The sequence below is a fragment of the Capra hircus genome, chromosome 13 (assembly GCF_001704415.2).
Source record: "Capra hircus breed San Clemente chromosome 13, ASM170441v1, whole genome shotgun sequence".
NCBI lineage: Eukaryota > Metazoa > Chordata > Mammalia > Artiodactyla > Bovidae > Capra > Capra hircus.
In genome coordinates, this window is record NC_030820.1 from 60,868,647 (window position 1) to 60,894,563 (window position 25,917).

General features: G+C 47.8%; 1 protein-coding gene across 1 annotated transcript in view; it reads left to right on the forward strand.

Moving 5' to 3' along the window:
- HCK (HCK proto-oncogene, Src family tyrosine kinase) overlaps positions 1,672-25,917 on the forward strand; it is a 45,161-nt gene continuing 20,915 nt past the window's right edge. Inside the window, exons 1-5 of the mRNA XM_018057690.1 lie at positions 1,672-1,970; positions 20,292-20,409; positions 23,381-23,423; positions 23,786-23,885; positions 24,643-24,741. Coding sequence (XP_017913179.1) covers positions 20,293-20,409; positions 23,381-23,423; positions 23,786-23,885; positions 24,643-24,741 — 359 coding nt within the window. The 5' untranslated portion in view covers positions 1,672-1,970; position 20,292. The remainder of the gene's footprint in view (positions 1,971-20,291; positions 20,410-23,380; positions 23,424-23,785; positions 23,886-24,642; positions 24,742-25,917) is intronic.

Genomic DNA, 25,917 nt, shown 5'->3' on the forward strand with positions numbered 1-25,917 from the left:
GTCATTATCTTTCTCATTCATGGTTTGGTCCCCCTCCATCACCACCTGCCATCCCCCCCACCCCCACCACAGGGGACCTTTGGTCATGTCCGGAAACATTTTTGGCTATCACAACTGAGGAATGGGGCTGCTACTGGCATCGAGTGGATGACATCTGGGAATTCTGTTCAACCTCCTGCTATGCACAGAACAGCTCCCCACAACAAAGAATTTCAGGACCTAAATGTCAATAGTGGGGCTGCCCAAGTGGCTCCATGGTAAAAAAAAATCCATCCGCAGGTTCCACCCCTGGGTGGGGAAGATCTCCTGGAGGAGGAAATGGCAACCCACCCCAGGATTCTTGCCTGGATAATCCCATGGACAGAGGAGTCTGGCAGGCTTACAGTCTATGGGATCACAAAGAGTCGAACAAGAATGAGCGACTGAGCAGGCACGCAAATGTCAATCAATAGTGCTGAGGCTGAAAAGCCCTATGTAGCTCAGCCCCAGCATAGTGAATAAACGAGTGAATGAGAGACGGTGGGGGCCTGAACTGACTGGTAGTGGGTGGGACTACAGAGACACTGTAGTGTTTCTATACATTTTTGGAGGTGTGTTCAGCAGGATTTAGGGTGACAGTCCACTTCCAGGAGGAGATGGGCTCTGCCCTTGTCTGGCCCTGCACACCTCTCATTCATCTGCAGCCTCAAACTGTACCCTCCAGCACCACTTACTGCCCCCTTAGTTTTCAAGCTCCTCTGAGCTATCGGGAAACTGGCCAGGAGTGAGTCAGGCTGGTTCCTGCGGGAAAAAACTTTGCATGGAGTTTGAATAGCCAGGGCCTGAGGAATGGAAACCGCAGACCACAGAAGAGCTGGGAAGGCTGGGACACAGCGTTGGGGAGGGGACTGGGCTAGAAGGAGGCGATTGGAATGGTGGGGAAATGAATCGGAATGCTTGGGGGAGGGGGGGTACAGTCCTGTGAGAATGAGGAAGGTAGGGTTAGGATCCTCCCAAACCGGTTTGGAATCCTTTGATATGTGGGATCAGAAACCTGGAAAGCAGGGGTTGAATCTTTGAATGGGCTGGATTAGAATCCTGAGGGGAGAGGAGGATTAAAATCCTATGTGAACAGGTTGGGATTACCCAGGAGCGAGATTAGAATAGAATCCCTAGGATTAGGGTAACAAATCTTGAGGGCTGGGTTAGAATCTTTTTATGAAAAAGACTAGGATCCTTCACTTGCCGGATTAAAATCCTTGGGGCAGAATTAGAAACCTCTGGTAGACGAGTTTAAAATTCCTTCATAGGTGAGATTCAAAATCCTTTGGGGCAGAATTAAGATCTCAGGAGGAGAAGATGGGGTGCTGGGGTTCTCGAGAGGGTGGGGTTTAGAATCATTTGGGACAGGGTTAGGGCACTGGAAGGCAGGATTAGAATACATTGGCGGAGGTGTTAGTTTATTTGGGGATTAGGACCTTGGAAGCACCGGTTAAAATTCTTGGGGGCGGGGTTATTGCCCTTCGGGGATGAGGTAAGGATTCTTGGAGGCAGGGTTAGAAGCCTTGGATGGGCGGTGTTTAAAAAAATCCTTAGGCAGCGGGATTAGGATCTTGAGAGGTGGGGACAGAGATTGGAGTCCCTGGGGTGGGGTCAGAATCTTCGGGGCGGGTTTAGGACACTTGGGGGCGGGGTTAGCATCGCCCCGGGCGCGGCTAAGGCGCCCAGATGGTCTGTGGGGCGCCACCGAGTCCCTGGTTCCGGCCGGGACGCACCGCCGAGGCGTAGGGGCGAGTGGAAGGGGACAGTTCAGCGCCAGAGGGCCCCTCCCCCAAAGACGCACGGCACCGAAGAGCCCCAGCCTCTTCTTGAAAGCCAATTCATCTTCCCCTAGCTCTCAAGCGCCCCGGGACCCCGGGGACTGCCGAGCTGGGGGGGCGCTCGAGCTGCGAGGATCCGGGCTGCCCGCCGGAGGAGGAGCGGGCGCCCAGGTGAGTGCTTCGGACTCGGGGGTCAGGGGACACCGGCCCACGAACTTGGCCTGACGGTCGGGTCTTCGGGCTGCTGAGGGCACCCAGGGTGGTGAGTTGCGTAGGCTGGGGCGCAGCGGAAAGGAACCGTCGGCGGAGCGGCGGAGCGGCGGCGGGATGCGGGGACCGACCCGCGGGGGAGGATGTCCAAATGAACAGCCGAATGGCCCGGCTGCAAACCTGGGAACGCAGGAGGGTGACTTTCTGCCTGAGCTGCCACTTCCCTAGGCCGTCCAGGTTCCTCTTCAGCAAGAGACAAAAAAAAGGGCTTCAAGGAGCCTGTGAGGGGAAAAGCCCTTACTGTTCCTGCTGGGGCTGGGTGACGGTCACGGTCACGGTCACGGCGGCTTGGCAGCCATGGTGGGGAAGGGGACAGCTGGCCGTCGACGTGACAGCGCGAGCCCCACCCAGGCAGGGCTGCAGCTGGGTCGGTTCGCTCGCTGAGCTCCCTCCTCCTCCCAGCTGCGTCCTGATACCCAGGCGGTCTAGGTCGGACCCTGAAACCTCCTGGACAGATCACAGGAGGATGCCTGGCCCCTCATTTTCCTCCTGTGAGACTTTGGACAAGTCACTCACTCTCCCTCTTTAAATTCCAATTTCCTCATCTGTCAAAGAGGGCTATTAGGTCTGTCTTCCAAGATTGCGATGAGATAGAGTATATTAGAGGTCATGTAAGTGAGTTTGGGCCTCCCAGGTGGCGCTAGTGGTAAAGAACTGCCTGCCACTGTAGGAGACATGAGACCTGGGTTTGCTCCCTGGATCAGGAAGATCCCTGGAGGAGGGTGGAGGAGGGCATGGCAACCTACTCCAGTATTTCTGCCTGGGGAAGCACATGGACAGAGGAGCCTGGCAGGCTGCAGTCCACTGGGTCGCACAGAGCCGGACACGACTGAAGCGACTGAGCGTGCACTCAAATGACAGTTTAGTGCAGTGGCTAAGCAAGGGGTTTGGGGTGGGCAACCTGCCTGTTGGACCTTGAGCAGAGGATGTGGCCATTCTGTGCCTCCGTTTCCACAGCTGTAGAATGGGGATATTTGAAATAATGGCCACCTCAGAGGATCTTTTTAAAAATGCATTTATTTATTTATTTGACCGCGCTGGGTCTTAGTTGCAGCATGTGGGATCTAGTTCCCTGACCAAGGATCAAACCCATGCCCCGTGCATCGGGAGCTCAGAGTCTTAGCCATTGGACCACCAGGGAAGTCTCCATAGGGTTGTTTTGAAGATTAGATTGAGTTACTGACAGGTCTAACTGCTTATTGCCTAACAGGTCTAACTGCTTAATATCCATTAACAACAGTCATACCTATTACACGGAGAAGGCAATGGCACCCCACTCCAGTACTCTTGCCTGAAAAATCCCATGGATGGAGGAGCCTGGAAGGCTGCAGTCCATGGGGTCGCTGAGGGTCAGACACGACTGAGTGACTTCACTTTCACTATAGCTATTACAGTCTAGCCTGGTGGTTCTCAAACTTAAACAGTACATAAGAATCACCTGGAAAGCTTGTTGAAACACAGATTTTTGGTGTCTTGACCCCAGAGTTTGTGATTCAATAGGTCTGGCACAGGACCTAAAGTATTTTTATTCCCGGATGATGCTGTTGCTGCTGGTTCAAGGCCCACACTTTGCGAACCACTTTGGCCAGCACAGAGAAAGGCCTCAAAAGATATCAGTTCTCATCACTGCTTTCTCTGCACTATCCTTTTTTTTGGGGGGGGGGGGTGTTAAATACAGAAAAGTGAAGAGAGCAATATACTAAATATCCCAGGAACCCGCCACCCAGAATTAACAAATGTTCCCATTTTGTCACGTTTGTTTCAGTTTTTTTGAAAAATAAAATTACTAAAAGTAACAGATAACATTGAAGCCTCCCCACCCGGTATCCATCTTAGTTCTGTTTCTCTCCCTCCCCAGAGACAATCTCTGTCATGAATTATAGCTCTTCCCGTCTGTGCCTTTAAAAATGTATTACATATATATGTGGGTGCATAAACAATACATAAAATTGTCTTTCGTGTTTTAAAGATCTACATAAATGCTGTCTAACTGTGAGATTCTGCGGCAGTTTCATTTCCCTGCCTTGTTATCATTAAGTTGTCAGAATCTAGCCAGAATAAGATACAGAGCTCTAGTTTATTCTTTTTAAGTGGAGGATTCCAGGAGGGTACCGTTCTGCCCTACTTCTCATTCCCCCTGATGTTGAACAGTCAGGTTGATCCAGGGCTTCAGGACAACAAACAACACTGCTGGGGCCAGCGTGGATATGTGGTCTTGGGCTCACGTACAGGTGTTTCTAGGGGGAAACACCGAGAGGCTGAGTGGCTCTCCCAAGGGGCAGCTTTTGTGTATGAGGAGGACTGAGGCGTGGAAATGTCACCCAGGGGGTCTGGGGCAGAGAAGAGAGAAGAAAGGATTGGCTCTGCTGACCTTCCAGCTCCCTCTAGATCCAGGGCCACAGACACCTGTTCTCAGCTGCAGGAGGGCAAAGATTCTCTCCTCCGCCCTCTTCACTACGCCTGACACTTAGTACGCCTGACACTTAATATATGCTCCAGCAATAGGAGCATGCATCTTTTTTGTTTTGTTTTACTTTTCAGTTTTTTTGGTTTTCTTTTTGCCTCCCCTCACAGCTTGAGCAATCTGAGTCCCCCAACTAGGTACTGAACCTGGGCCCTCAACAGTGAAAGCATGGAGTCCTAACCAACGGATAGCCACAAAATTCCCAGAAGCATGAATCTTTAAAAAAAAAATGTTTGGGTAGCAAATGTTTTAGTTTATTTTTATAGCCTTCTTTTTTGTGCACGTTTTATTTAACATAATTAGTAAAATGCTGCATATACAATTTTTATCCCACTTATTTGCTTAGTATTACATTGCAAGCATTTTTCCATGTCATTAAAACATCCTCAAATTTTTAATGACTGAGTAATAGTCCACTGTTTGGAGGGACTATAATTTGTTTTAACCATCCTAGCAAAGCACTTTTAGCTAGCTTGCAATTTTTAAAAAATATTTTGATGTGGGCCACTTTTAAAATCTTTATTAAACTTCTTACACCATTGCTTCTGTTTTGTGTTTTGGCTTTTTGGCAGCGAGGCATGCGGATCTTAGCTTCCCAAACCCACACCCCCTGCATTGGAAAGCGAAGTTTTAACCACTGGGCTGCCGAGGAAGTCCATAGTCTTCAATTTTTAAAACTTTTTAAGGTGAAATTCATCTAACATTATAAAATGAACGATTTTAAGTGAGCAATGCAGTGGGGCATTCAGGGTTGTGTGATCAGCACCTCTGTGTAGTTCTAAAACATTTTGATCATCTCAGAAGGAAACGCCATAGTCAGTTATTCCCCTTCCTCCCACCCCTCAGCCCTTGGCAGCCACCAACCTGCATTTTGTATCAATGGATTAATTTATTCTAGATGTTTCATGTAAATGGAATTACATATTATGTGACCTTTTGTGACTGGATTCTTTCAAGGTTCATCCACATTAAATACTGACACATTTAATTCCTTTTATGGCTGAATAGTATTTCATTGTATGTATATTCTATGATTTGTTTATCCACTCATCTGTAGATGGAAATTCAGGTTGTTTCCACCTTTTGACTACTGTGAATGGTGATGCTATGAGCATGCATGTGCATGTATTTGAGCACCTGTTTTCAGTTCCCTCGGGTATATACTTAGGAGTAGAATTTCTGGGTTATATAGTAACTCCAAGTTTAACCTTTGAAGAATCACCAAATTATATTCCACTACTTTACATTCCCACCAGCAATGTACTAGAGTTCCAGTTTCTCCACCCTGTGGTCAACACTTGCTATTTTCCTTTTCAAAAATTATTATTAAAACCATCATTCATTAAGCATGAGTCTCAATCTCACCTCTACCAGGCTGCTCTCTGGGGGCCTCTTACCCCAAAGGGTGAGGAGAGAGTTGTCTGCATTCAGAGGACTGGTCAGGGCTTAGACTTTAAACTCTTTTAGAAAGTAACTCCCATGAGGGCACAGATATGTCTGTCTCCAAAACTACTGTATCTCCAACCCCTGGCACCTAAGACATAGTTCAGTTCAGTTCAGTCGCTCAGTCGTGTCCGACTCTTTGCAACCTCATAAATCACAGTACGCCAGGCCTCCCTGTCCATCACCAATTCTCGGAGTTTACCCAGACTCATGTCCATCAAGGCGTTGATGCCAACCAGCCATCTCATCCTGTTGTCCCTTTCTCCTCCTGCCCTCAATCCCTCCCAGCATCAGGATCTTTTCCAGTGAGTCAACTCTTTGCATGAGGTGGTCAAAGTATTGGAGTTTCAGCATCAGCATCTGTCCATCCAATGAACGCCCAGGACTGGTCTCCTTTAGGATGGACTGGTTTCCTTTAGGATGGACTGGTTGGATCTCCTTGCAGTCCAAGGGACTCTCAAGAGTCTTCTCCAGCACCACAGTTCAAAAGCATCAATTCTTCGGTGCTCAGCCTTCTTCACAGTCCAACTCTCACATCCATACATGACCACAGGAAAAACCATAGCCTTGACTAGACGAACCTTTGTTGGCAAAGTAATGTCTCTGCTTTTCAATATGCTATCTAAGTTGGTCATAACTTTTCTTCCAAGGAGTAAGCGTCTTTTAATTTAATGGCTGCAGTCACCATCTGCAGTGATTTTGGAGCCCCAAAAAATAAAGTCTGACACTGTTTCCACTGTTTCTCATCTGTTTCCCATGAAGTGATGGGACCAGATGCCATGATCTTCGTTTTCTGAAGGTTGAGCTTTAAGCCAACATTTTCACTCTCCTCTTTCACTTTCATCAAGAGGCTTTCCTCTTCCCTTTCTGCCATAAGGGTGGTGTCATCTGCATATCTGAGGTTATTGATATTTCTCCCGGCAGTCTTGATTCCAGCTTGTGTTTCTTCCAGCCCAGCATTTCTCATGATGTACTCTGCATATAAGTTAAATAAGCAGGGTGACAATATACAGCCTTGATGTACTCCTTTTCCTATTTGGAACTAGTCTGTTGTTCCATGTCCAGTTCTAACTGTTGCTTCCTGACCTGCATATAGATCTCTTGAGAGGCAGGTCAGGTGGTCTGGTATTCCCATCTCTTTCAGAATTTTCCACAGTTTATTGTGATCCACATAGTCAAAGGCTTTGGCATAGTCAATAAAACAGAAATAGATGTTTTTCTGGAACTCTCTTGCTTTTTCCATGATCCAGCGGATGTTGGCAATTTGATCTCTGGTTCCTCTGCCTTTCCTAAAACCAGCTTGAACATCTGGAAGTTCACAGTTCATGTATTGCTGAAGCCTGACTTGGAGAATTTTGAGCATGACTTTACTAGCATGTGAGATGAGTGCAATTGTGCGGTAGTTTGAGCATTCTTTGGCATTGCCTTTCTTTGGGATTGGAATGAAAACTGACCTTTTCCAGTCCTGTGGGCACTGCTGAGTTTTCCAAATTTGCTGGCATATTCAGTGCAGCACTTTCACAGCATCATCTTTCAGGATTTGAAATAGCTCCACTGGAATTCCATCACCTCCACTAGCTTTGTTCATAGTGATGCTTTCTAAGGCCCACTTGACTTCACATTCCAGGATGTCTGGCTCTAGGTGAGTGATCACACCATTGTGATTATCTGGGTCGTGAAGATTTTTTTGTACAGTTCTTCTGTGTATTCTTGCCATCTCTTCTTAATATCTTCTGCTTCTGTTAGGTCCATACCATTTCTGTCCTTTATTGAGAGCATCTTTGCATGAAATGTTCCCTTGGTATCTCTAATTTTCTTGAAGAGATCTCTAGTCTTTCCCATTCTGTTCTTTTCCTCTATTTCTTTCATTGATCACTGAGGAAGGCTTTCTTATCTCTCCTTACTATTCTTTGGAACTCTGCATTCAAATGGGAATATCTTTCCTTTTCTCCTTTGCTTTTCACTTCTCTTCTTTTCACAGCTATTTGTAAGGCCTCTTCAGACAGCCATTTTTCTTTTTTGCATTTCTTTTCCATGGGGATGGTCCTGATGCCTATCTCCTCTACAATGTCATGAACCTCTGTCCATAGTTCATCAGGTACCCTATCAGATCTAGTCCCTTAAATCTATTTCTCACTTCCACCGTATAATCATAATGGATTTGATTTAGGTCATACCTGAATGGTCTAGTGGTTTTCCCTACTTTCTTCAATTTAAGTTTGAATTTGGCAATAAGGAGTTCATGATCTGAGCCACAGTCAGCTCGCGATCTTGTTTTTGCTGACTGTATAGAGCTTCTCCATCTTTGGCTGCAAAGAATATAATCAATCTGATTTCAGTGTTGACCATCTTGTAATGTCCATGTGTAGAGTCTTCTTTTGTGTTGTTGGAAGAGGGTGTTTGCTATGACCAGTGCGTTCTCTTGGCAAAACTCTATTAGCCTTTGCCCTGCTTCATTCCGTATTCCAAAGCCAAATTTGCCTGTTACTCCAGGTGTTTCTTGACTTCCTACTTTTGCATTCCAGTAGAAATGAGAGATAGTAGGACCTCAAAAATACAGAATTGAGGGGTGTTGAACACTCCCTCCCCTCCTTTGCCTGAGATATTTCAGCAAATATGTGTGTTTTAGTTGGCCTCACACAATGCTGCTGCTGCTGCCAAGTCGCTTCAGTCGTGTCTGACTCTGTGCGACCCCATAGACGGCAGCCCACCAGGCTCCCCTGTCCCTGGGATTCTCCAGGCAAGAACACTGGAGTGGGTTGTCATTTCCTTCTCCAGTGCATTAAAGTGAAAAGTGAAAGTGAAGTCGCTCAGACGTGTGCGTCTTGTAATGACCCCATGGACTGCAGCCCACCAGGCTCCTCCGTCCATGGGATTTTCCAGGCAAGAGTACTGGAGTGGGGTGCCATTGCCTTCTCCGGCCTCACACAATGATTCTTCTTAAATGTGCACTAATATTTAAAGTCAAGAGAGCTCATGGAAATCTGAGTTTCTTTCTTCTCTTGAACAACTGAAAGAGCTGGGACTAGAGCCTTGGTCTCCTGTGCTCTGCTGCTATTCGCTCATCGTAGCGTGGGTGCTGCTGAGCGGGGCTGCCCTGTAGACTGCCCCTGAAATGTCTAGTTTGCAGCACCCTTGTCTGGACTACCTGCCCCATGTGGAAAGCCCTGTGGGCCCCTATAGCTCAGTTGAGTTTTCAAAGCCAGTCTTAAAATCATGACAAGGCCTCCCTTTTTATAGAAAAGAAATGTCAGGCCCAGAGAGGGTAAGTAACTTTCCCAAAGTTACAGAGTAAGTTAATGGTACAATCTCTTAGCCTGTCTTTCTAAGCCACCCCCGCCCCCACAGCGCTTTGATACCCCATGCCATTTCTCCAGTTTCCTCCACCCCAGGACTGGGAGTTTTAGTGTATAATTCCAGAGGCATGGGTAACAACAGAGAAGAAATCCTTGCTTGAATGTAAAATGTGTCCTGTTCTTGGCCAGTGGCTGTGGCCACACAGGCTGCACCCTCTGGGTGGCCCTGCCCTGCACTGGGCCTTGTGACAGTCCTCATCCTGACCTACGACACCTACCTGAGCTCCCACCATCACCATGAAATCCTTTGGTCCAGGAGACTTAGGTGCAGCCAAGAGAATAGAAGACCCTCCCTCCACTCTGCCAGAGAAATGAAGAGCCATACAGCGCTGGAGAAGGAAGTGGCCGCCCACTCCAGTATTCTTGCCTGGAGAAGCCTATGGACAGAGGAGCCTGGTGGGCCACGGTCCTATAGCGTCGCAAGGAGTCGGTCATGACCGAAGCTACTTAGCACGCATGCAGGCAGACAGAGCGCGGGAGGCCTGAGTTTGAGTGCCAACATGGCGTCCCACAAGTTGTGACGCACCAGCCAAATTCTTTCACTCCCTGAGTCTCAATTTCCTCATCTGAAAAATGAGGATAAGATGACTAGTGCCTCACCATTCATGCAAAACGGTATTCCTTTTATGTTAACACACACATAAAAAGCGATAATCCATATTTTCTATGAGTGTATATGTGTCAGCCTGAGTTTCCCCAGAAGCAGACCCTAGAAGACATGTCAAATGCATTCACTGTTTAGTTTATTTGGGATTTGATCCCAGAAAATCCTATAGGAGAGTGGGAAGCAAGACAGAGAAGAGAAGTGAAAGTGAAAGTTGCTCAGTCCTGTCCGACTCTTTGCAACCCCATGGACTACACAGTTCATGGAATTCTCCAGGCCAGAATACTGGAGTGGGTAGCCTTTCCCTTCTCCAGGGGATCTTCCCAACCCAGGGATTGAACCCAGGTCAGCAGACAATAAAGATGTGATCAAGTCAGTCCCGTCGTTGGCACCTAGAGCTCAGTTCTACTGGGAGTGCTGGGAGCCGCTGAGCCCGAGGAACTGGGATGCTTATCTGCCTGATCCTGTCAGTCACAGCTGATGGGGATGAGATCGGCTCCCGCGGGCTGACAATCCTCTAGCACTTCCACTTACCAGGCTCATGGGCAGAGCCGGCGCCAAGGACCACAAAGAAATCTAGACGAAGAGACGCAGGTCCTGGCAGTTGGATGTCCAGCAAGTGTTCAGAAGGGTGAACAGCTGAGCAAGGGGGCGGGGCACTGACATATCTGCTTTAGTATAATATGCAAATGTACAAGAAGAGGCTACCTGGGAGGGGGTGGTGAATGGAGGGGTGGCCGTGGAGGGCCTGGAAAGGGTAACTTACAGGCCTTATTCCAAAGCTGCCTTAGAGTTAGCTTTATTGTTTTCATTTTTAACAAGGACAATGTAGTGTTTTACTAGGTGATGAAAGGTAATTTTAAAAACCAAAATGCATACCCTCCAAAACAGAAAAGAACTGGCTCTGTCAACAATTAAAAAGAAAGTGTAAAAGGGTCAGAGCACGCGACGGAAACTTTGAAGTTTCTATTTGAGGGGGTCAGATTTGGGGGCAGCAGAACTTGGAGCACGGTGGGAGGTTGAAGTGAAAAATAGTCCCTTGGGCGAACTGGCCACCACGTCCTTTTGGAAGGGGGTCACCTTCACTCAGCTCCAATCAAGGAAAGACTTTGTTCCTCTCCAAGCAAAGATAAACAAACATGAACAGTCATTCTCAGTTTAAACACACATTTGTGACTATTATTTAAAAGGAGAAATCTAGGGCACCTTGTCAGCTAAGGGCATTTCATTCAGTTAGTCAGGTCCTTGGAGAAGGTGACTCTCAGAAACTGATTAGAGGGAATGCCTGTAGAAGGAGCTAGGAGAGGTTAGGAGAGGCATCAGATAAGACAGCAAGGCACTGTTGTTGTCACTCGGTCGTGTCTGACTCTTTGTGACCCCATGGACTGTAGCACACCAGGCTTCCCTGTCCTTCACTATCACCTGGAGTTTGCTCAAACTCATGTCCATTGAGTTGGTGATGCCATCCAATCATCTCATCCTCTGTTGTCCCCTTCTCCTTTTGCCTTCAATCTTTCCCAGCATCAGGGTCTTTTCCAATGAGTCAGTCCTTCTCATCAGGTGGCCAAAGTATTGGAGCTTCAGCTTCAGCATCAGTCTTGCCAATGAATATTCAGTGTTGATCTTCTTTAGCATTGACTGGTTTGATCTCCTTGCTGTCCAAGGGATTCTCAAGAGTCTTCTCCAACACCACAGTTCAAAAGCATAAATTCTTCGGGGCTTGCCTTCTTTATGGTCCATCTCTCACACCCATACATGAATACTAGCAAGGCATGTCTGACTCCAAATGAAAGAAGGAGAGAGGAAGGAAGGGAAGAAGCAAGGAAAGGAAGGTAGAAATGTCTTAAACTGCAGGGCAGTTCCAAGGAACATTGGCAAGGCTGTCAAGGAGGTTCCATCAGAGGTCCCCCTGGCATGGTCCTGCCTTGGTACCCCTGGCACTCTCAGCCACTGGGTGAGAGCAGCCCAAGGCAACAGTGATGTTCTTCACAGCATGACAGCTGGGGCCACTGGTCAGTTCTGCTCTCTGCATTTGGAGATCTGAGAGGCTCATCCTTATGGCCACCATATTAGATGGTGGCTAAAGCCATGAAGAATATAGCTGGGAAGGGGCCAGAAAGTGATAGGAGTTGGAGACAGTGCTCCTATCTTAGCCGGGGTGATAAGAGAAGACCCTGCTGAGAAAGTGAGATCTGCAAGAAGAGCTGGGTGAAGAGAAAGAGGCTTTCTGGGTGATGAATGTTCCAGAAAGCAGCCTGTGCGATGGCCCTGAGGTAGAAACATGGTTGGTGAGTTGAGGAATAGCAAGAGGCTAGTGTGGCTGAAATGAAAAAATCAAGGGGGGGCTGGAGGAGACAGGACTGTGAGGTTGAGGGGACCCCAGGCCATGGAGCCTTGCCAGCCTGGCCAGAGGGGACTTGGACTCTTACTCCAAGTGAGATGGCAGCCTCAGGATATTTTATTGAGCAAAGGAGGGACGTGATCTGACTTATATTTTAAAAACCTCACTTATCTGTAAGAAGCAGAAAGGACATTCAAACCCAGCTCTTTCTGGTTTCAAGTGTTAGTTGCTCAGTCATGTCCAACTCTTTGCGATCCCACGAGCTGTAGCCCACCAGGCTCCTCTGTCCATGGAATTCTCCAGGCAAAAGTACTGGAGTGGGTTTCCATGCCCTTCTCCAGAGGATCCTCTGGACCCTATATTTTTCCAAACTTCCCTGCCCTCTGCCTACCTTAAAGATAGAAGTATTCTAAGGAGGCTTACAAGTGCCCTTGAGTTCTGGAGTTGATCAGGTGACCCAGAGGTAACATGGAACACGATAAAAATTTACTACTTGTTTGGAGCAAGTGGTTGGAACATATACATCTCAGAGTCAACCTTCTGACTGAGTCAGGCAAATGACCAAAGACCCGACTTCCTCTTTCCTATGTTGCTCGGTCACTTGCTGTTGTGTAAACCAAGGCATGACACCCACCCTCTCTGGGTATTTGCAAAATCAAAGTTTTGAGCTCTTGATCAGAAAGAAGCTGACAGTTGGAAAAGGGAAGAGATGGAAAGTCAGAGGTGACCCCTAAATGTCCATCATGGATAGCAGTCACTTGGAGGTTTGCCTGGTTCATTCAGAAGAGTCAAGGAACCCGAGGAGAGGGAGCTATGTGTTCCTGAAAACTCTTTAGGAAGGTTTGTTCCCCTGCCCCCATGGCTGAGAAGGAAAAGTTCCTCTAAATGGACAGTCTTGATCCCTGGGGAGAATGGGAGGAGGAAAGCTGGGTTCTTGCTCTACCTGCCACTGACTACCTAGGAATCCTCTCTTCTGTGGGCCTCCATTTCCCCGTCTGACAAATGGGTTCACGTATATGGCCAGCCTAATCCATGTCAGGCCCTTTCTAGGCATGGCTTCAGTGCCACCAGCTTCATACTCCACACACCCCTCACCCACTCTAATCGATCTAGTACCCTCTTTACTTTCTTCTATCAAAACTTCCTTTAATAGCAGTTAGGCCATCTTTGCCGTAAGCCATTTACACCTGAGTATGAATTGCAATCCTTTGTAAGAATTTCCTATGCACTCAGCAGGCCTCTTTGAGGTTCAAAGGCACAGAAACCCAACTCAGACTGGCTCAAGCAGAAAAGGGATATTGGAAAGTCCATGAGCATATCTGCTTTATGCAGAGTTGAAGAATCTGTATTTCTTCATTACTAGGCTCTGCTTTGCAACACCCATTTTCCAGCCAAATGGGTGATTCTCATTGGCCAGAACTGAGTCACATGCCCATCTCTGCTTCTATTACTGCAAGTCTGATTGGCCAGACTTCATCACAGACCCATCAGCTCTGCCATAGTCCAGGAACTGATAATGGGAGAGGGGTGGTTCCCAAAGAAAATTGAGGAGCTATTGTCAGAAGGAGGAGGAGTAGCTGCTACACAAGAAAGAACTATAGCTGTCCCTTTCAGAGAACTAATCGCCCGACATCTCATCTCATATTTGGGGAAACTGAGGCCCAGAGAAAGGCTGGGACTTGCCTAAGGTCACACAGTGAGTTTGCGGCAGAGGTGAGACTAAACTCTAGGGCTCCTTGCTCCCAGCCCTCAGAAGCCACTGCTTGAGCCTAAAAGCTCCTAGGAAACCACCAGCCGCCCACTCCACAGGCTCCTCAGGCAGGGCTCTGAGAAGGAGTCTCTGAGGCCTCCGTGGCCAGCACGGTGACCATGGGAAGCAGTCAGGCCAAGCAAGCTGAACTTTCTTGTTTCCCTTCCACGCAGGGCCTGCAGAAACTGAGGGGACAGGGAGCTGGTTTCAGGTTCCAGGGGTTTCAGCAGTGAGTTGAGGAAGTGTCTTTGCTGGGGATCAGCTGTTCTAAGTTAATGTAGGGCCAGGCAAGCCACTTCTGCTCTCCGAGCCTGGTTTTGAGAGCAGAAGGTTAGACAAGAAACATGTGTTTTCAGAAATTTCAAAGAGCCTTTCAAATCCCTGTCCCACAGGACCTCAGGCCAAGCCTGAGAAGCAAGTGCCTCCTATTATAAAGGGGCAGAGAGGGAACAGAATGAGGCTCAGAGAGGGCAAGAACCTTACTCAAGGTCACACAGCAGTCAGTGAAAGAACTGGGATCCAAAGCCAAGTATTCAAACCCCGAGCTTGGCCTTCCTTCCACTACATTGGTGGGTCTCAAATTTCAGTGTGCTAAGACTCTCCTAAAGAATTGTTTGAAATGCAGATTCTCTGCCTTCATCCCCAGAAACCCTAGTTCTTTCAATTCAGAGTGTTGCCTGGAATAGTTAAGAGTCAGTGAGGACTCTTTGGGTACAAGTGGCAGAAATCCAATTCAAACTGGCTTAGGCAAAATTGAGAATTTATTTGCTCGTGAATTAGAAGAATTCTGAGGTTGAAAAGTTTTAGGCATAGCTGGATCCAGGTGTTCAAACATGTCTTCAGGAATCACTTTGTCCCCATTGCTCAGCTCTGTTGGCCTCTGATGGCTTCCCTCTAAGGCAGTCCCTCCCTTCATGATGTCAGAATGGCTCCCAAGAGCTCCAGTTTTCTACATTCACACCTACATCTATACTCAAATCTATACCTACACCTACATCCATTTCCATATCCACGGCCACATACATCCACATCTATACCTACATCTATACCTGTGTCCACATCCACAGCTACGTCCACATTCACACCCACATCTACAACAATGCTTATAGAAAGAGAGTACTTTTCCCCTAATTTTCCCAGCAAAACCCCGAGGCAGACTGCCTCAGATAGAATCACATACATACCTATGACTGAACCAACCACCGTTGGTTGTCAGGAAGACATGGAATTCTCTAGTGGGCTGGTCCTGTACCAAGTTGTCAGTCCCTGAAGACAAGGGAGGGGTTAGCCCCCCAGAAGCCCCACTGAAGGCTGTGTTCCTAAGGAATATCCAGGCATGGTTATCAGAAAAGGGATGGATGCTGATGAAGCATGGAGAAGGCAATGGCACCCCACTCCAGTACTCTTGCCTGGAAAATCCCATGGATGGAGGAGCCTCGTAGGCTGTGGTCCATGGGGTCGCTAAGAGTTGGACATGACTGAGCGGCTTCACTTTCACTTCTCACTTTCATGCATTGGAGAAGAAAATGGCGATCCACTCCAGTGTTCTTGCCTGGAGAATCCCAGGGACGGGGAAGCCTGGTGATCTGCCATCTATGGGGTCGCACAGAGTCGGACACGACTGAAGCGACTTGGCAGGAGCAGCAGCAGCTGAAGAAGCAAGAGCAAAAAATATTCACCATGCCCAGTTCTCAACTAGAATGATCACATGAATCACCTGGGCCTTGTAAAAACGTACATTCTGATTTGGGAGGTGGGGCCTGAGGGTCCTCATTTCTAACAGCTCAAATACAATGATGCTGCTGGTTTCCATGCTGGCCATGCTCCAAGCAGCCAGGCACCCTGTCACATTTCTAACTCACTTCCAGCCGCTCTGTTGTCCCCACCCTGCAGAGAGGCCCTGGGTTACACAAACTTCTTCTCTCGCCCTCTCCCTACCCCATCCCATGGTTCCGAAACCCAGCCAAACACCAGCATCATCTATTTGGGAAAAAGTGAAAGTCGCTCAGTCCTGTCCGACTCTTTGTGGCCCCATGGACTATACTGCTGCTAAGTCACTTCAGTGGTGTCCGACTCTGTGAGACCCCATAGACCAGACCAGGGGTCAAACCCAGGTCTGTCACATCCCAGGCAGATTCTTTACCAGCTGAGCCACCAAGGAAGCCCAAGAATACTGGAGTGGGTAGCCTATCCCTTCTCTAGCAGATCCTCCTGACCCAGGAATTGAACTGGGGACTCCTGCATTGCAGGCAGATTCTTTACTAACTGAGCTATCAGGGGAGCCCATTTGGGAAGCCCATTTGGGAACCACTTGTCAACATATAGGGGTTTCCCTTGTGGTTCAGGTGGTAAAGAATCTGCCTCCTATGCAGGGGACCCAGGCTTCTGATTTGATCATCCTTCCTTTCAAATGGTACAACAGAATCCTTTTTGAGTCTTGAAGTGCTCTGTATATGGTTTACTATCATAAACTCCCGCAAATTCTCTTTGAAAGACAGTGCTTCTATGAAATATTCCTGAATTTCCCCAAATCTTTATTGAAATCTCTCCCTCTCTTCAAAATTCAATTTATTATCCTGCTGCTCAATTATTATACACAGGTTGTTTTTACTATGAATAAAGTAACATATATATGTTAGTGGAAGAACCTGGATAGATATTATTCACAAAATGGCTTGATATTATATGTGTCTTACATGTTGTTTTTCTCACTCAACAAGCATTTTAGAAGTCTTTGCATGGCTCTGACTGTCTTTGCCAATACCTAACAGCTCCTTGGGAATGTAATTCTGTGTGTCCAGTCTTTGCATCCCAGCTGGAGCAGGAGCCAGGTCCAGATGCCTTTACCTTGGACTGACTACAGAAAGCATGGGCTTTGGGCACACATTTACTCACTGACCATGTGTTACACTCCTCCTGTGTGCCAGCAAGGTGCTGAGCTGACCACCAAGGAACACAGAAATGAGCAGGACCAGTTTCTGGGGTGCTGCTGTGATGGCAATATTCTGTATCTGCCCTGCTGAGTAGAGTAGCTTCAGCCACAGACAGCTCTTTCTCTCTCTTTTTAATATTTATTTATTTCTTTGGTCAGGCCTTAGTTGCAGCATGCAGGATCTTAGTGGTAGCATGTGGGGATCTTCAGTTGTGGCATGTGGGATCTAGTTCCCTGGCCAGGATTCCAACCCAGGGCCCCGTGCATTGGGAGCACAGTGTCTTAGCCACTGTGGACCTGGACTACAAGGGAAGTCCTCACAGACAGCTCTTGAGCACATGAAACATGGCAAGTCCTAGCTGAGATGTACTGTACATGTAAAACACACACTGAGATATAAAGACTCAACATTAAAAAAAAAAGAATATAAAGCATCTCATTGATCATTTTATGTTGATCACATTAATAATACTTTTGACATATTGGGAAAAGTAAATACATCTGAAAATTAATTCCCTTGTTTCTTTTTACCTTCAGAAAACACGGCTATGGAAAATTTTAAATTATATACGTGGCTCACATTACATTGCTGTGTCTAGTGGTCATGAAAATGAGCATTTCAGAGGCCACTCTAGGCCAAGCAGTGGTGTGATTCTCTTGGTTTACGGGGAAATCATGTTGTATGCAAATTTGACTCTTGCCCATATACCACTTAAAAAAAATACTTCATTGTGCAAAAACGGAACTAACAGGAATTCCCTATTTTAAGAAGTTAACTTCTCAAGTATTATGATATCGCTAAACTTGAGGCCCAAAGGACTGGCAAACAGTGTTCCTCCAGGGAAGGGCTATCTGCCAGTAAATGGCAATGATATGATTAGCTCTTCTGTAGAACTTAACTGTGTGGCGGATTCCTTCAGACTTCTCAACTCACTCTGTGCTCACCACCACCCTGAATCATGTGTTTATGTGTTAGGAGACCTACCCCTCAAGACCCTGTGGCCACGTTGAATATGTCAGTTGATGATGAATACCAAATACATGCTCAGAGAGGTGGAGGGAGCTGCCCTACCTCCCACAGCCATCCTCTTCCCAGATCACCCTTAACTTAATCAAAATACATCGGAATATGATTTTCTGTCATATAGAACCTCACAATAATCTGTTTTATTTCCCACAACTGTAATACATATTTATCACAAGCCAGAAAGGTGTTGGTTTTCATTTTCAGTTCATATGAGTACATTATAAAACAGTGATTAATTGCAATAATTTTTCAAATTAATGATCCAGTGCTCCAAGAGTCTGGATCAGTTCCTTACTTTATTTGCAAAAGGAGAATGAAGCAGAAACCACTTATCTTAAGGTGGTAAACTGTTCCCAATTCCCACCAGGACAGACAAAAACATCCTTGTAAATGGAAAGAATCTTTTTAAAAAAGTAAGTAAATAACTCCCATAAACCTAGGAGTTTGGGTTTTTTTCTTAAGCCACAAACACATGTTCATTTTAACAAGATAAGTATAACTGCTTTAGAAGAAAATTGCAATTGTGCAGAGCTGAGGAAAACAATTACTTCCTTATGTGACTTCCCAGCAAACACGTGCACATTTTGAGAAAAGAATAAAACGCTTCTACCACTTTAACGAAGTTTTGACTCTGATGGATCAATGTGTTTTCTTTAAATTTTATTAATCCATCAGCAAAGTCTGTCAGCTCTACCTCCAAAATATGTAAGCTGATAATGCAAGGGATACCAAAATGTCCCCTGACCCTTTCTGCTGCTTACCCCCTCAGTAACCACCACCCCAGGCCAGGCCACCATCAAGCATCTCGAGCCTGACCCATTCTCTAAAGGCCATATTCCACCGAGCAGCTGAACAGCTGACAGGGTTATTTAAAGTGCAGATTGAATCCTGTCATCCTTGGGAAACTTGCCCTGGTTTCCCATCAGCCTTAGAATGCAATCCAAATTCCTCACCACGGTAAAGATGGGGCAGCCTCGCCATATATCTGCTCCCACCTGCCTGTGACCTCCAGTCACACTGGCCTCCTTTCAGCACCTGATTCTCTTCAAGCACATTCCAGCCTCAGGGCCTGTGCACTCACTGTTTACACTCACCTTTGTATTCACTCGCTGGGAGCACTGTTCCCTCAGAGTGTTACATAACCGACTCCTTTGTGTCAGCTGGGCCCCAGGTCCAGCATCACCTCCTGAGAGAGGCCTTCCCCAGCCACCCTGACTACAGAGGCCCTGCGCTGTTGTTCCCTATCAACATCCTCTTTGAGCATCCTCACGCATTTCACTAACTAAATTTATCCCGTTAATTATTTGTTACCTGATCCTTACCTGTGTCTCCCATCCACCTCCAGGGTGAGCTCCAACAGGGGCGTGAACTTGGTTGTCTTAGTCATGATTTAGCAAAGTGCTCAGTAGGGAATTCCCTGGTGGTTTGATCCCACGCCTCCACTGCAGGGGGTATGGGGTCAATCCCAGACTGGGAAACTAAGATCCCCCATGCCATGTGGTGCGGCCAAAATAAATACATAACTGAAAATTTAAAGGAAGAAATGTAAAGGAAGAAAAGTGCTCAGTAAATGTTTGCCCGATAAATGAATGAACGAATGAATGACCAAATAAGTCCACGAGGGAAAGAAGGGAAGGAAGAAAAAGAGGGAGGGAGGGAAGAAGGAAGGATGCTGTTAGAAGGCAATTATAAAGTGATATGAGGGGTCTGGTGGCTTGACTGTTTGAGCCACATTATGTGACCTGATCTCTATTATTTAATATAAAATATTAACTTATTATATAACAAAAGTATAGTCTTACTGTTGGCTCATTGCCTGACTGTAGACTATTTCCCCACCCACGTACTTTCTCATCCTCCCAACACCCTGAGAGTAGGCTGTATTAGTATCCCCATTTCGCTGATGAGGAACTGAGACTAGGGAGCAGGGGCAGTGATAAGTGAGCAGTTAGTGTGGGGACAGGCAGGAAGGACCAAGTATCAGCTCAGGCTTTCTGATCCCAGAGTGTGTTGAATTTCAATAATCATCACGATTTATTCTCTCAATAAACTTCCCATCGCCAGAGTCCTTGGTAGCGTGACTTTGACAACTTGTCAGCTCTGTGTGGGTGCGTGGCAGATGTGGATATGGGGAAGCCCAGAGATGACAAGGGCAGAGTGAGCTCTGTAAGGTGAGGGTGAGGTAGCGGGGCTGACACGGGGAGGGGAGCCAGCCTCGTAACAGGGGGTCTCAAGCCCAGCACCAAAGACTCCCCCTTGCGGGGATCAGAGCAAGCTGGGCTCATCTCCCTTCTCTCTACCGCAGGATGGGATGCGTGAAGTCCAAGTTCCTCCGGAATGGAGGCAAGGTCTCAAAAACTGAGCCCAACACCAACCCACACAGCCCCGTGTATGTGCCGGATCCCACGTCCTCGGGCAAGCGGGTGAGTGGGGGAAGAAACGGGATGCTGGCGGCTGTCCGGGGCTGCCCCACTCTGCCCCAAACTGCTCTCACCGTTCCCTGTTATCCCAAGAGTGAGCAGCGTGAGTCCGGGGTGAAATGCAGCTGACCAGTCACCAGCAGTGCCCTGACTCCCCAGGATACACGCCTTGGCCCCTCAGCCTGGGTGACCAGGTCCCAGGGGCATAGCCGGCCGTCCCACCCGGCCAGCACCATAATCAGTGCTGAGGATAATGAATGAGCAGCTTAGTCACAACAGCAGTTGAAGAAATGACAGTAATGATGACAGCATCGGTATCATGGCGACAGCTGTAGTAACAACGGTAGTAATAATAGTAACAACAATCCTCGTGGGAATATAATAGCAATGGAGGTAGGAACCACAGCACAGAGTCTATGAGAGGAGTGGTAATACTCGCAGAGGTATCTGCTCACTTCTGTTACACGTACACAGAGCTTACGATGAACCAAGTACCGTCCTGAGGGCACGATGGATATTAACACCTTTAATCCTCACAATAGTGCTCTTGTGGGCCACAAGTTGTTTTATACCCGTTTCAGAGATGAGACGCAGACGCTAAATGACTTGCTGCACCTGCAAGGCTAGTAGGGATTCAAACTCAGTGCCTGTTCCGGTGTCCCAGTGGCAGGAACAAAGTAACAGAGGCAGAGCCAGCTGCTAGTGACGGGAGCCGTGTCATGGTGGCATTCGTGTGGCCTGGGGGCAGCAGTTGCCACAGAAGTCCCCCAACTAGTCATGGTAGTTACAATGGTTCGAAGAGCAATAACAATAGTAATAGTGGTGGTTACAGTAATAGTCCTAGTAACAGGGCTGACAATACTGTTGCTGCTGTTAAGAGCAGCAGCAGCAGTTGTAATAAGCATTATTGTTCTTTGGAAATCTTCTATGATCTGGGCACTGGACTGAGCTGTTTCTATACCATTCAGTTCAGTTCAGTTCAGTCACTCAGTTGTGTCTGACTCTTTGCGACCCCATGAATCACAGCACGCCAGGCCTCCCTGTCTATCACCAACTCCCGGAGCTCACTCAGACTCATGTCCATCGAGTCAGTGATGCCATCCAGCCATTTCATCCTCTGTCGTCCCCTTCTCTTCCTGCCCCCAATCCCTCCCAGCATCAGAGTCTTTTCCAATGAGTCAACTCTTCGTATGGGGTGGCCATTAATTCTCACCAAAAGCCGTGAGGCTGGAGTTAATGCTTCTTATAGCCAGGATGACAGAGGCTCAAAGTTAAAAGGCTCCCTGGGCTCATAGTGCTGGGAGGCAGCAGAGCTGGGTCGTTCTAAACTCAACGCTGGGGTTCTCTCTCCTCTGGGGTCCTTTCGTCCATCCCCTTATCTGAAGCTATCCCAGCAAGCACAGCCTCCGGAGGCAGGGGTGCACTTCTTCCTGGTGCTCCTTAGAAAGTTCTTCCTCATGTTGAAGGGAGGCCTATTACCCCATAACCCTTACTCCTGGATCCTATACCTCCCCCTTCAGTCCCGCCCCAAACACATCTACTACCTTTGCCCTGTGAGAGCTTGTAGAGATGGAAGGCAAAGATCTTATCCCAACCCACCCTTTCCTTCCAAATCATCTTTCACACAACATGGGTTCCTGGCCTCTCTTTACCTGCTTGCCCTTCTCCAGACATGATGCCTAGAACAGGACTAGTTCTAGAAACAGGAGAAGAGTGGAATAGGCACCTCCCGTCTTCTGACACTTGACCTCCATTAATACAGCCTGAGTTTTACTTCCCACACTGGTGATGTCCTGAAGTGACATCCTAAACCCTAAGTCACTCCCAGGTCAGCTTCTCTCCTAACTTGCGTGGCCCGGGGCCCTTTCTGTGGCTAGGGCTCCCAAGTCTCAGGTTCTCTGAGGCCCCCTGACTTGTTCCTAGGGGGAAGTAGAGGTTTTCTCCCATCAGTTTTTGCCTGTTCTCTCTGAACATCAAGTTTAAGGGACATTATTATCAGCCATTCATTGCTCTGCTCATGCAGAACTTTGATTTAGCAGTAATGTAGTAACTGAGAAAGGATTCCCAGGTCAAATCAGCTTGCAAAGCACCGGGCCACACACTCCTTTCCGTAGGACTTCCCAGAGCCTTTATGAATCTTTGTAATGGGCTTTATGCATCTCCCCAAAAAGGATATACTTAGTATTTTCCAAAGCTATTTATTTAAATTAGCATTTACTTACGTGTGTGACACACAAATTCATTCTCTTTGAAAATAAAAATCACAAATTACAGTTAAAACTATAGTGTCTGCTGACCAATGCCCTCCTCCCTAGAAATATGACACCCCAGCCCAGAGATAACAGCTGTTGTCAGTTTAGCAGGGAACCTTGCAAACCTCTTTCCATGAATTTACTCACACCTGTACAGTATGTGTCCACAGAAATTGTTTAGGATGTGTGAGTATGTGTTTTATACCAGCGTATCATTTTTACCATTCTGAAGAACTAGCTTTGTTTACTCAACAACGTCCCTTTGAGGTCTTGCTGTGTCAGGAATGAAGTGGCCTCCTTCCTATTAGAGCTGCTTAGAGCAGCTCCCTTAATTTGGTGCTGATTCCCCTTTGGATGGACACTTAGGTTGTTTTATGTAATGGAGCCTTTGTTCATGGGCTTGCTGGTAGACCTAGGATCTCTTCAAACATAGCTTGGAAAACACTGATCTGGACCAGCTCCCCTCACTGTATGTTGAGGGGAAGAGACAAGTCAGTGTCCCCCAGTATGTCTAAGGCAGAGCCCATAACCCTAGAGGTCTGCATCCTTGTACTAGCTGTGCCCCTAAGGTGCTGTGTTGCCTTGGGCACTTCCCTAGCCCGCTCTGGGCCGCCCCCCCCCCCATGACACATGGGGTTGGGATATCCTTTTTTGACACAAACCTTCCATGGATCCACACACACTGTTGGATTCATTCTCTTCTCCCGTTTTTTTCCCCACAGTGGCCTGACAGTAGCAACGGCAACCCACCAGGGTCCCCAGAGGGTAAGTAACTGGCAGGCATGTGCAGTGGAGTCTGGTGATTGTAGAGGATTAGGTTAGGTGCTTGGTGAGAGCTTGAGGCAAAAATCCAAAACAGTCAAAACCGCCCTTGAAAATCCCCTAATTTGCCCCCAAAGTACTTAGTATAGGCCATTGTGTTTCTATAGCGCTATTTCACAGCATGAACATAACTCCATTAGCTTTGAACTCAAGAATGACCTTTGGCAAGATGCTTACTTGTATAGCATGAACACACACACCAAGGGGTCCAGGGCTGGGTGCCAGGTCTTGGGGTGAGAAACACCCAGGGCTGTGGGTGTGCTCAGATAAAGCCTCACCATCCCATGTGTCTCCCTTCCCAACAGGTTCTGAGGATATCATTGTGGTTGCCCTATATGATTATGATGCCATTCACCATGAAGACCTCAGTTTCCAAAAGGGGGACCAGATGGTGGTCCTGGAGGAGTGAGTCCCCATCCCACTTCCCCTAAGACATAGCTATCTCTAATACTCAATTTTGCTCTCTTCTGTGTTTCAATAAAGAACCTGATAGGCTAGATTATACTAGAGTGTAAATGACTGATGAGAATGTGATCATAATAGAGGAAGAAGGGTTTGCTGTTAACCTGGGTTTTAGCCATAGTAAAGGGCCTTGTGTGCTGGCTAATGGTGCACATCCAGGCAAGGATAGACAGCTGACAGTGCTTTCCTAGGAAAGCCTTCCGTGGACTCCTATGATTAAGTGGCAGGCTTACCTATGGAACAGACCCTGTTGAGGTGACTTTGCACTCAGATCTGTGGATCTCTGAGTTTGCTACCTCCAATCTCCTATAATCCTCACCATCACTAGATGGAGTATCTAATATGTACTGGGACTGCTTATGCTTGGTCAGACTCCTGAGCCCAGTCCCTCTGGCCAGCAAGCCACTGTGAGTCTGCCATGGGCACAGGGCCCTCCCTTATATATGGTTGGTAAGGTCAAGGCCACAAGTCCAGGGAATGAGAGTGAGGCCAAAGACCTAGGACTGTGGACTGTGAATGTAGGGACAGAGCTTGATTCTAGCCCCGGGGTTGTTGTAAAGATATTAACCTTCATCATGGAGTGCAGGCTAGGGGCTGGGATGGTAGTGGCCCTGCCCTTCACCCTACCAGCTTCCTGTTGTTGGGGGTATTCTAGGCCACGGCTGCAGGGTTGACCCCTTTGCCCCCTTCTGTCCCCCAGGTCTGGGGAGTGGTGGAGAGCGCGATCTCTGGCCACCCGGAAGGAGGGCTACATCCCAAGCAACTACGTTGCCCGCGTCAACTCTCTGGAGACGGAGGAGTGAGTATTCCATCTCCCTGCCCTCCAGAAGCAAGGATGAGCTGAGCCAGCCTTGCTTTTGCCTCAGGGCCTTTGTGCTTACTGTCTCCCCTGCCTGGCACACTCTTCCTAGAGCTGTTTGCCTGGCTGGTTCCTTTTCATCCTTTGGGTCTCAGAGAGGCCTTCCCTGGCCACTAGTCTCAAGCAGGTCCCCACTGTGACTCTGTGTGACTTCCTGCTTTACTTCTTCTGAACACTTCTCACTAGCAAAAACAATCTTGTTGCTTTGGTTGTCCCCAGTTCGCTGTCTGCCTTCCCCCACTAGAATGGGAGCACATGAGGGTAGGGACACGGTCTGTCCTCTGCTGTATCCTGCACCCTCCACATAGGCTGGCATGCAGTAGGTGCTCAATGCATATTTGTTGGATGAAGTATAACAGTTGTGCCAAGGAGGGTCCTCTGAGAGGCAAGCCAGCCCACACCTGGCTAGTCACCCCTCACATGACTCATTCAGCCTGCCTGTACCTGCGCCTCCCTGAGCCCTGTGCCAACTAGGGGCCACAGAGCCAATGAGACATCCCCCACCCTCAAGGAGATCACTGTAAGCCCTCATTCTTTACTGCGGGCTCTTTGTGTCTACCTTGACTCAGAAAACAGACAGTTGTACTTTATCCATTCATCCATCCACTCAATCATTCCACAGACCCTTCAGCATCCGCTGAACCCCCAGTCCTTATTCCAGGAATACTAGATGACTCAGGCAGGCTTCTTCCCTGGAGATGTTCACAGTGTGGGGGGTGACACTGACAAGTAAGCAGGTGGCTGCACTATAGGGCGGCAATAGATTCATTTCAGAATCAGCCAGTCGAAAAGCTGAAACCTGACGGTCACCACAGTTTTATCTCCTTTGCCTCCTCCCTCTGGCTAGGTGGTGTTGAGGGTTTGGGATGCTTACTTGTTAAAACGGGCTTTTCCTATCTTAAAGTCACCCCTTTCTTAGTACACAGAAAACCTCTTTACCCTGTGAAGTCTCCCCTCTGTGGCCCGCTGTGAGGAAGCCCTCACTGCCAGCCCTGACCCTTCTGTCCTGGAATGCCCCCAGCACATGCCGTACATGCTGCAGCGGTGGGAGGCGGGGGGGCGTTGGCTGCTTCTCTGTCCTTCCAGGCTTCCTCCTGGGGCATCTGTGCTCTGCTC